Below are 12,179 nucleotides of genomic sequence, written 5' to 3'. Positions count from 1 at the left end.
ACATTTTGGATTTGGCCTTCAAAGACCTGCTACTGCCTGCAGTGCACGGATAGTCCAGCAGAGGGCAGAAGACACGCATCAGGTTGCTCACAACAGGTTTTTCAGGAAAGTATTGATCATGTTGATGAGGTAAAGGTCTCAGAAACTCATCCATCAAATATGACACAAATGGCGCTACAGGGTTCAAATGATACTTAGGCCAAAGTGAAAGTACAACTAGTTAAACTATACAGGAAAGTATGAATCGTGTGTATATACTGTATGAGTTTATTAATATGGTGTTTTGAAATAAGCTTTTCAGAATATTTAGGCCCACAAAAATATGGGGTTAAAAATACATAAATATACAAGGACTGCACTATATATATATATATATATATATATATATATATATATATATATATATATATATATATATATGGCCAAAAGTGATTGGACACCTGACCATCACATTCACATGTGGTTTTCTCCAAACTTTTTCCCACAAAATTTAAAGCACAATTGTATAGAATGTCTTTGTATCCTTTAGCATTACAATTTCACTTCACTGGAACTAAGAGGCCCAAACCTGTTCCATCATGACGATGCTCCTGTACACAAAGCGAGCTCCATGAAGACATGGCTTGAGAAGGTTGGACTGGAAGAACTTCCTGCACAGAACCCTGAACTCAAACTCAAACCCACTGAACACCTTTGGGACACCATTTAGTAGCCATGACAACAACTCCAGCAACCCAAGTTATTTAAGTTGCATTAAGAGTTTAAGTTGTTGTCTATGCAAATTTGTTTTATGAATAGCTTTATTTGTTATTTATTTATGTATTATTATTTATGAAAACATTCGATGTTTCAATATTTTGCATGATGGTACTCCCTCAAAATGAAAAAAAAAAAGTTTAAGTATTTTAAGTTAAAAAAAAAAAAAAAAGTAAAAAAATTTTTTTACCCCATGGAATCATGATGCATACCATAGAGGGATAAAGAAAATGCAAAATGTTTGATTATTTGTAATTCTTTCTATTTTCTTTCTTTCTTTCTTTCTTTCTTTCTTTCTTTCTTTTTTACATTAAAAGTCAGTGGGAGAAATTAAATTACGTTCTTACAGCTGTCCAATAATCATGAAGTCTGAGCGTGACGTTTAGAATCTCCTGTTGGTGATTGGCCAGGACTCACGTCAATCATCATTTACTGTCTGAAACCAGAGCCCTTCAGAGAGAGAGCACACGCACCCTCTCAAGGGCTGTTTGGAACCTGACAGCGGAAGTGACGCACATTTAAAGATGACGCGTGCAATAATATTCATATTGTTGCTCGATTTATAGCGTTTGTGTAATTCATAACTAAAATGCAGAAACAGAGGTATGTAACACACCCTGAAAGTTGTTGAGGTAAAAGAAGTGGCAGGAATAATGAATGCATTGCTTGTAGGTGGTAACTAAGGTTATTCTGCCGAGCAATTAATAACGAGTTGGTCTTTCAGCCTTCATTTATTTCCACGACGTACATTTACAGTAGTAAAACACGTGTGTGTGTGTGTGTGTGTGTGTGTGTGTGTGTGTGTGTGTGTGTTAGAAACGAGTGTGTGTTGCAGTGTGTGTCTCTGGAGTCGCCGGTGGGAGAGCTTCTGCTGAGCGGCTGTGAAAAAGGAGTACATACCATCACTATTACTATGGAGACAGAACATAGGTACTACACACTATAACTATTGCTATGGAGACAACACATGGGCAACACCATCACCATGGAAACCTCGTGTATCTTAGACACTATACCATTACAGTAATAGTAGTGGTATCCAGTGTTCAGTCTGGTGATGATGTTACAGGCTGTTGTGTAGTTTTAGAGCACTGGGTTGTGATTGTTTAAATTACTTTAAAAACAGATCATTTACATAATATATATATATATATATATATATATATATATATATATATATATATATATATATATATATATATAAACCCTCACCAACTACAACTAAACTGTGAAAACGATAAAATTTCACAGCCTGGTTTGTTCATATTTACCAAGGGTGCCAATATTAGTGGAGGGCACTGTACCTGTTTGTCACCATTCAGTCATGTTAGTTGCTTTGTAAATATTTATTTTTTTAAAAAAAGTAACTTGAACCTTAATGTGAAATCAATTCATCCATCCATCCATTTTCCATCCAGCTTATCTTACACAGGGTCACAGGGGATCCTGGAGTTCTCTATCCCAGGGAACTCGGGGCACAAGGCGGGGGACACCCTGGACCTAACCTGAACCCATCGCAGGGCACAGTCACACACACATTCACATACTACGGGCAATTTGAAAACGCTAATCAGCCCAAAAGCTGGACATGCGAGGCTAATGTGCTAACCATTAATCCACCGTGCCCCCCTTTATGTGAAAATATTGAGCGTAAATGACTTCATAACTTTATTTTGAATTACTACTAATTGCTTATTTAGTGTTTAAACGTTGCGGCGATGTCCTTGAAAATGACCACTGGGAAGGTTGAGCTCAGAAAAGGAATGTTTTCTGCCATTTCAAACATTATACACCTCTATATATACCGTCATGTGTCTGAATGTGTGTGTGTGTGTGTGTGTGTGTGTGTGTGTGTGTGTGTGTGTGTGTGTGTGTGTGTTGGCAGGTCTGGGCTCATTTCGAACCAGGCAGAACTGAACTCTGAGCTTCGGCAGTGTGTTACGTGGCTCCAGAGTTACTTTCGTTCTGCACAGTCAGTGAGCTCTCTTCCTTTTCCTGCTTTACATAACCCACTATTGCAGGGAGGTAGGTGTATCACATGCACACAAACATACACAGGGGCGGGGAAAACACATGGATTTCGTGCTGTGTGTAAAGAAGATGTGTCTTGTGTGGAATGATGACAAAACTGCAGTTTGTAATCTCTGCACTGATAACATTTTACACCGGAAGGGAGCAGCAGTGAAACAGGAGTTTCGGCGTTGTCTAATTCTTCTTTTTTTTTTTTTTTTTTTGCCACACTGCTTGAGCTAGTCGAGTTGAATTAAAGTACACTACTGAAAGATTTAAATGAAGATGAGTTGACAAAAAAGTATATACTGCACAGAAAGATATATTTGTAGAGTAGTGTATTTCATATCCAGTTAATGTTAATATATAAAAAAGATGATATTATATATTAGCAGTTTGATGTCAGTGATGAAGTAGAAATGCTTTTGTTTGTGGAGAGTGAGTGTGAGACTAACAGGAGGATTTTTACAATTCAGTCAATGTTAATATGAATTAATAACATTCAATAAGTTAATAATCTTACTTTAATCTTCAGAATTGAGTTCATGTGTTAATGTTAATTAGAGTAATGTGTTTTGTGTTTATGAGACCAGTTACTGTCAAACAACTTGTTGAAATGGAGAGAATAACGATTTTATTTGCATTTCTTTCAGAATTGTGGAATTAATTATTATTCATTTAACAGCAGGCATAAAAGGCAGAACTATCGGTATCAGCCGATATATCACTCTGAATAATCGGTTATCGGTATCGGCTGAGAAATTTACTATCGGTGCATCTCTAGTATAAACCCCTACTCTTTGTGTCAGACTCCTTCACTGCACAGGTATTGAGAATATTGCAGTCGAGGGTACAAGTAGGACAAACCGTCTCCTACAAGGAGCTGAGTGAGATGGCAGGAAACCCGAAAGCTGCTCGAGCAGTGGGCAGTGTTATGAAGAGAAATCCGGTTAGTTCATTTTGACGTGTTAATTTCTCCTGTGCGTACAAATGCGAAATCCATCAGCTGACGTCCTCTCGCTTGTGTTTGCATCTCTCAGGTTCCTCTGATTGTGCCCTGTCATCGTGTGCTGTGTAGCTCAGGTCAAACTGGAAGATATATGGGAGGCAAAGGAGATAATATTAAGCTGTGGCTGCTCTCTCATGAAAAGAAAGAAGGGTTAGACCTAACTGCTTAAACGTTGAATACCGTTTATTATTTTCTCTGTTGGATAACACACCCTGAGATGTTCACTGTTCGACATTGTTATTATGCAAGGAGTGGGTGTATGTTCTACTTCAGATACCAAAACTAAAGCAAATGTTTATTCCATTAATCAGTTCAAGCATTAATCAGTGTTATTGTTATAATTGACTTTACAGTTACTGCACACAATTGATGGTAGTAAAATTCTATTGCTTTAGCAGGCAGGTCTTAACCAGTAGAGAAATGGAAGACATTCTTCAACCTAAGCCTGTGTAGTCCTTTGGTTTCTTTATACACCTTTAATATATGAAGATCTCACTATTCTGTAAATAATTACTTAGTTGATTATATCTACTCAGCTGGATGCTTCTCAGAGTAAAATTGAAGCCATTCACTAATAAAGGAACATTATTTGTATGACATAGTATGACATTTTGAGTAACTGTCTTTTTTCCTGTTTTTTTTCTGTAGCTATTTTTATTCTGAATGAGGGCCTACATAAGGTAGGCCCTACATAAGGTAAGGTAAAATACAGTGGATCTAAAAAGACCATACACCCGTGTTAAAATGGCAGGTTTTTGTGATGTAAATTGTTTTTAACTAAGATAAATCATGTCAGAATCTTTTCTACCGTTTTTTTGTGAAATTTTAACCTATTAATTAAAGGGAAAAACAATAAGAATCATTTCCGGGGGGGGGGTAGAATAATCTGGTTGCATAAGTGTACACACACCCCTAAACTAATATTTGGTTGAAGCACTTTTAGATTTTATCACAGCAGATTAGATTTGATTTGATCGTTTTGGGTACGAGTCAATCACTTTGGCACACTCCATTCTGACTTTCAAAATCATTCTAACGCTGTCAGATTGGCAGGGTATCTCCTGTGCACACCCCTCTTCAGGTCACCCCACAGATTATTGATTGGATTTAGGTCTGGACTCTGGCTGGGCCATTCCAAATGGTTTTTTGCTGAAGCCATTGCTTTGTTGATTTGGAGCTTTGCTTCGGGTCGTTGTCATGCTCAAAGGTGAAATTCCTCTTCATCTTAAGTGTTTTAGCAGAAGCCTTAAGGTTTTGTACCAAAATTGACTGATATTTGGAGCTATTCATTATTCCCTCTGTAGGGCTAAAATATTAGGGGTTAATTACTTCAGCCCACTGCTCTCCTATTAACCAAAGACGGAAATGGGTGCAGCCGAAGGTTGGATGCGTGCTTTAATTTATGATTGAAATATCTGACTCCATTTAATTAATTATCTGACTCTAAAAAAAATAATCTTCTAGTTAGTGCTGGAAGTATAATATCTGTGTTCTGATTATATTTAGTCTAAAACAGTTTCATGCTAAGCTTTCATTATAAAGAGACATTCCTACGTCAGAGACTTTTATATAGCCTATAATAAAAAATTATTTTTGTTATCTCAGAGGTTTATATCGACGGGCAAGTCTAGGACTTTCTTATTTACTTGTCAGAGGTCGATTTTAATGTCTAACATACGACAACTTTAACTTAGGAAACTATTCCTAACAACCATAGAAATACAAACCACTTAATATTAAAGATAGCGGTCATGTTTCAAGGTTGAGGCGGAAGCAATGGCAGATGTTCTGATAGTTTATTAAACAAACAAACAACAAAACTAAGACAACTTGGCATAATACTGTGGCATAAACTAACAAGATCAATAAACACGGTAACATGGAACACAGTAGTCTAGGACAAACGTAAGACAGAGAAGCAGTGCAAACAATGGCTATATATAAGTTTGCTCATTAACAGAAACGTGATTCAGGTGCAGGTGGTCATGTGACATGTAGTACAGTGCAGTTGCTGATGGGAATTGAAGTCCAGAGTTACCTCCTTGATATATGACAATAGCAATAACACGAGTTTATTATACAGAATCACAAAAGAAGACCTACATAGTATAGAGACAAACGTAACTTACAGAAATGTGGACACAGGATGCGCAAATAGCATAATGTATTCAACCAGGCATAGCCTCCTATACCCCTGAGCCTCTTTGTAATGTATATGACCAATATACCAAATGGGAGACAAAACAATGGGTTGTATGGCAGGATATATTCTCAGCTGATTAGAAACTATATGTTAATTAAATTACTGAGCATGGGTCGGTGGGAACAAAAGGAAGAATGTCCCCATGCAAACCAGGTGTGCCAGCATGTCTGTGTGTGTGTGTGTGGCGAGAACAAGCACATATTACAACATATATTGTAAATGTTGTTTCCTAAACCTCTATGATATTTATGATATCACCACACTGTTCACCGTGAAGTATGGATAAAAATGATACCAAACATGCCCTGAATAATACTGTAATTAAGCACAATCTCGGACCTTAAACAGATTACTACCACAGTGACCAATTTTACTTCACCTCTACCCTGATTAAAGCCCCAGTTCCAGCTGAAGAAAAACAGCATGGTGATGCTGCCACCATCATGCTTCACTGTGGGGATGGTGTTCTATTGGTGATGTGCTGTGGGTTTTTTTTTTTGTACCAAACACATCTTGTGGTATTATGGCCAAAAAATTTGGTCCCATCAGACGATAACATTATTCCACATAGTTTGGGAGATTGGATGATTTTGTTGTTGTTGATTTTTGGTTAAAAAAAGGCTTCCGTATTGCCACCCTACCCCATAGTCCAGACATACGAAGCATTCAGGAGATTGTTGTCACATGTACGGAGCAACCAGTCCTTGCCAGAAATTGCTGCAATTCTTTTACTGTTGCTGTAGGCCTCTTGGCAGCCTCCCTGACCAGTTTTCTCCTGACCTTCTCATCAAGTTCAGAGGGACGTGCTGTTCTTAGTAGTGTCACTGTCGTGCCATATTTCCTCCACTTGTTGATTATTGTCTTTACAGTATTCCATGGTACATCCACTGTCTTGGAAATGTTTTGTAACCCTGAACTGATTGATATTTTTCAAGAATAAGATCCTGTACCTGCTCTGTAGGCTCTTTGTGGCCCATGGCTTTTCCAGTTGGATGTTATTAAGAAGATGTTTGGAAAATCCTATAGGAACAGCTGTACTTTATTTGGGGTTAATCACTCACTTTAATTGACGGCAGGTCTAAACTAATTAGTATTTAACATGAGTTTGCCAAATTCCCAATTATAAAAGGGTGTGTACACTTATGCAAGCTGGGTATTGGAGGTTTTTTGTTTTTCTTTCCCAAAAACATTTCTGGGTGTTTGTCACTTGATATTTATAGTTTGCAATTTCACAATAAAGGTTTTTAATATATTTTTTTTTTACATCACAAAAACCTGCCATTTTAACAGGGGCATGTAGACTTTATATTCCCTGCACATAAAAACACCTCAAACGACAGATTCTGCTTAATTCATCTCAAGTGTTAAAAAATTAATAGCTAAGATTCTGACATTAAATAAAATGTCTTACAAAGTCTAACTGAGAAAACCCCTGCTCTAGTGCTGAGTGCTTGAGAACAGGAACGTTTTCATCCTTGAAGTGTTTCTAAAAACTTTAACTGGAGAGAAAGGAACATTGAGATTGACCACTGACACTATAGAAAGTAATGTTCTATCAAGAAACAACACTTTCAAATTGTGATACTCTCTTATGGCGTATAAAGAGGTTAAATATCACCTACAGACCTGTAACATAGAAGTAATTTTATTGTATTGCTTCATCCACTGAGGCTGTTAAACAATTCACTTTTCTAGTATTATCCTGGTTTGGGATTGCCAGCTTTCAGGGATACCTTATAAATGACAATGAAAATGTAAAGGAGGATTTGGAGCCTTATTGCAAGGAGATTATACAACCCCAATTCCGAAAAAGTTGGGACAGTATGGAAAATGCTGATAAAAACAAAGAGGAGTGATTTTTTAAATGCACTTTGACTTGTTTTTAAACCAAAAACATATAAAGACAAGGTGTTTTATGTTTTACCTAATCAAAGTTAAAATTTTAATCAAAATAAAAAAGTTTATTTTGAAATTGATGCATGCAACACGTTCCAAAAAAGTTGGGATGGGGTAAATTAGGACTAATGGCGAAGTTGAAATAAGAAAGTGATGTGAAACAGGTGAGGCAATCGTCTAATCCTAGTATATAAGGAGCCTCCAAAAAAGGTCCTAGTCCTTCAAGAGTAAGGATGGGTCGAGGCTCGCCAATCTGCCAACAGATGAATAATCAGTGAATAAGCGTCAGTGAATAATCCAACACTTTGAGAACAACATTCCCCAAAGACAAATCAGTAGGATTTTGGGCATTTCACCTTCAACAGTGCACAATATAATTAAAAGATTCAAGGAATCCGATCAAATCTCGAATCATAAAGGACAAGGTCGAAAACCACTTCTGAATGTGTGTGATCTCCAATCCCTCAGACGTCACTGTCTTAAAAACCATCATGAGTCTGTAATGGAGATCCTGACATGGGCTCGGGAATACTTTGGTAAAGCTTTGTCAGTCAACACCATTCGCCGCTGCATCCACGGATGCAAGTTAAGGCTTTACTGTGCAACACAGAAGCCATACATCAACACTGTCCAGAAGCACCGCTGACTTCTCTGGGCTCGGTCTCATCTGAGATGGACAGTAGCACAGTGGAATCGTGTTTTGTGGTCCGACGAGTCAACATTTCAAATAGTTTTTGGACAAAACAGCCGTCGTGTTCTCCGGGCCAAAGATTAAAAGGATCATCCAAGCTGTTATCAGCCATCGTGTCATGGTATGGGGGTGTGTCAGTGCCCATGGCAGGGGTAACTTGCACATCTGTGAGGGCAACATTAATGCAGAAATATATGTACGCATTTTGGAGCAACATATGCTGCCATCCAGAGCAGAACAACGCCAAACCACATTCTGCCTGGATTACGAGCGCATGGTTGCGTAAGCAGAGAGTGCGGGAGCTAGCATGGCCTGCCTGCAGTCTTGACCTGTCTCCCATTGAGAATGTGTGACGTATTATGGAGCACAAAATAAGACAACGAAGACCCTGTACAGTTACGCAGCGGAAGAAATGCATAATGGATGAATGGGGGAAAATTCCGCTTGCTAAATTTAACCAACTGGTGTCTTCACTCAACGCCCATACGCTTAATAAGTGTTATTAAAAGAAAAAGTAATGTTACACAGTGCTAAACAATGTGTCCCAACTTTTTTGGAGTATGTTGCAGTCATCAGATCTGAAACGAGTGTATATTTTCAAAATTAAATTAAATTCACAAAGTAAAACATCAAATAATGTGTTGTTAATGTGTTTTCAATATAGTGCAGAGTGAACTGAATTTTCAAATGACTCTTTTGGTTTTTTTTTTCTTCCATTTTCCATACTGTCCAAACTTTTTCGGAATTGGGCTTGTATATCACTGTTGGATTGTGTTCTCGTCAGTCCTGTACTCTGATGAGAATTGGGGGATAAAAGGGAACAAAGGACAGGAGGTTTTATTGGATCTTCATGCAACTTTCAAAAAAGATCAATGATGTTTCTTCTAGATGTTACTCTGTGACCGTGTCCAGCACAAAACCCTTTGGAAATCTTTTTACCTTCGTTTTGGTATTGAATTGGTTTGGACTTTGGTATTGAGGTGTAAAGTGTCTTCATGACTAGTTTGCAATGTTTAAATTACTAATCATATCATTACAAATATGTATTGGAAAAACTGACATTTGGTCATTTGAGACTCTTCTGCCTCCTTTCCTTTTAAAGGCAACTCAAGAGCTGGATCATGTCATGTCTGAAATGCTCAAATGCTGCCTACTCTGGCAATATTTGTAAGCATCAAAGCTTTGAGTCATGTCTGAAACTACATTTAACATCAAATGCTGACTACATATAGCATACATGTATCTTTAACTGTTCAATATCCCACTAAATATCTCATGCATTAACTCAGCCTGCCTTTAATAAATGGTGATGGAAAACACGCACACACCAATCAGCTACAACATTAAAACCACTGACAGGTGGCGTTAATAATATTGATTATCTCATTACAATGGCACCTTCCAAGGGATGGGACATATTCGGAAGCAGGTAAACAGTCAGTTCTTAAAGTTGATGTGTTGAAAGCTGGAAATATGGGCAAGCGTAAGGATCTGAGTGACTTTAACATGGGCCAAATTGTGATAACTAGACAACTGGGTCAGAGCATCTCCAAAACGGCAGGTCTTTTGGGGTGTTCCAAAAGTGGTCCAAGGAAGGACAACCCATCGGTTGTCGACAGGGTCATGGACACCCAAGGCTCATTGATTCATGTGGGGAGCGAAGGCTAGCCCCATCTGGTCCGATCCCTCAGAAGAGCTACTGTATTGTAGCACAAATTGCTGCAAAAGTTAATGCTGGCTATGATAGAAAGGTGTCAGAACACACCGTGCATCACAGCTTGCTGTATATAGGCTCAGTGTTATACTAGAAGAGAATGTATCGTAAGAATGATGTTATACGCACTCTTAAAGGCTGATAGGCAGCTGAATTTGGGAGTTCTCATTTTTTCAAGTCTATAATGCTATACTGGCTTCATGTTATGTTACTTCTGAAACCAAACATTGTAGACAGAATGAATGTTGTAACCCTTTCTTTACAAAACCTTTCATTTGCAGTTTTGTTGTCTGTCTATCTACCTTATGTTCTCCTCCAATGACATGGGGCGGGGGGGAGTAAATAATCCATCTGGTTCATGTTCATACACCTGTAACTACATATCATGTGTGCCTTTCAAGCACTGCGGTGACATATTATGGATGTGGTTGAAAAATTTTAGACTCAACATGAAAACGGGGGTGTCTATTGTGGAACTTGGTGGTGCTTGGTTCCACAATAGTCCATAATAATCAACTTCAAGATATTTGCTAACAGCAACTAATCTAATGGCAAGGGCTAGCCTTGCTAACTAAATTTGGCCCCTTACAATATGGCGGACGCATTGACATATTGCAAAAACTAGCAGCAGTCGCTTGTGCTAAATAATGCTTTTATGTATGTATTATTTCCCCCCACATATTCCTATAGCTGCACACCTTTCAACATATACTTTGTTCTCATGTCTCTGTAATATTTACATCTCAACACAACACCCCTCGCTCCCGCATCTCCATACACTTGCTTTGATTTCCGCCCCTTACAATATGGCGGACGCGTTGCAATAGCTAGCAGCAGTCTCGTGTGCTAAATAATGTGTTTTCATGCATATATTATACTATTAATAATATTCTATGCTTATATTTCTCATATACATATTCAAATTTTTGCATATCTCCCAACATATACGGTGTTATCGTGTCTCTGTAATATTTACATCTCAACACACGACCAAGCACGAGCCTTTCATGATGATGCACCCGCGCTACCCATGATGCACCGGCGCTAAGAGTTGACGTCCACGCCGAGTTCCCTACTGGCATAAAGTTGGCTTGACGTTGGACGCTCGCTATTTGCGGATATGCGGAAATTAAGGGACCGTCTCTAAAGTTACATCCGACATTGTTATACACGATTCTAACTTCAATAGCATTTGAAGGGAATGATGTACAGTCACAAAACCAACTGGAAAGTGTCCATCTAGGTGTCAGCTATAACGCACACCTTTTATATTTATGATATTTAATAAAATAAACTATTAAATTATATGTAAATTAGATATGAATTTCACTACCGAATAGTTTTTTTTTTTTTTTTTTTTAAAGATCCATTATCTCTTAATGGTAAATTTTCAGTGATTTTCCGGAGATAGTGTGCTGAGTTCTAGACTGTTGGAACTCTTACCAAGGAGGGATGGGCTCAAGAGTCAATTAAGAGTTGCATGCTGTTAGCAGACTTCAGTAGGCATCATGGGCAGATTTAAAAAGGGGAAACATAAAAGAGAAAATGACCTTTTGGCAAAGGCTGGTGGCAGAAATCAAATAGCTAAGGCATTTATTAGACATGGCGGAAAAGGAAACGCAAAGTGGTCCATCCTAGCTGTCTACATTTTCAACTCCAACCCACCAATGAAAATTTGGCAAAATGGCTGCAAACCGTTTGGACAGAGGATAGGAAAGGTGTTCGAGGGCAGGTGCTTCAAACAGACAGAAGAAGAATGTAGTGTTCTCAGTTTTATGGAGTAGCTAAATATAAATAGCTAAGTAACTAGCTTAACTTTTTTCCCCTCATTAGCTTGACAGTAGCTTAGCATTTGCCCCAAGTAACTAAGCAGCTAGGCCAAAACTATATTATTTTCACT

At 38.1% G+C, this 12,179-nt stretch overlaps 1 protein-coding gene across 1 annotated transcript; it reads left to right on the top strand.

Annotated features, from left to right (window-relative positions):
• Positions 1-1,201: 1,201 nt before the first annotated feature.
• Positions 1,202-4,382, top strand: mgmt (O-6-methylguanine-DNA methyltransferase). Its single transcript, XM_017453989.2, has 5 exons — positions 1,202-1,359; positions 1,573-1,686; positions 2,642-2,781; positions 3,576-3,715; positions 3,807-4,382. The coding sequence occupies exons 1-5, from the start codon at positions 1,346-1,348 to the stop codon at positions 3,942-3,944; spliced, it is 546 nt and encodes a 181-aa protein (XP_017309478.1). The 5' UTR covers positions 1,202-1,345; the 3' UTR covers positions 3,945-4,382.
• Positions 4,383-12,179: the final 7,797 nt, after the last annotated feature.

Source organism: Ictalurus punctatus, chromosome 24 (genome assembly GCF_001660625.3).
Source record: "Ictalurus punctatus breed USDA103 chromosome 24, Coco_2.0, whole genome shotgun sequence".
NCBI lineage: Eukaryota > Metazoa > Chordata > Actinopteri > Siluriformes > Ictaluridae > Ictalurus > Ictalurus punctatus.
Note: the sequence above shows the minus strand (reverse complement) of the source record. Positions and strands in the feature narration are given on the sequence as shown.

Bases quoted from the DNA above. Each gene is read 5' to 3' on its own strand.
- mgmt (XM_017453989.2), top strand. The intron at 1,687-2,641 runs GTACTACACACT...GTGTGTTGGCAG, and splicing joins ACTATGGAGACAGAACATAG to GTCTGGGCTCATTTCGAACC. The intron at 2,782-3,575 runs GTAGGTGTATCA...TCTTTGTGTCAG, and splicing joins TAACCCACTATTGCAGGGAG to ACTCCTTCACTGCACAGGTA.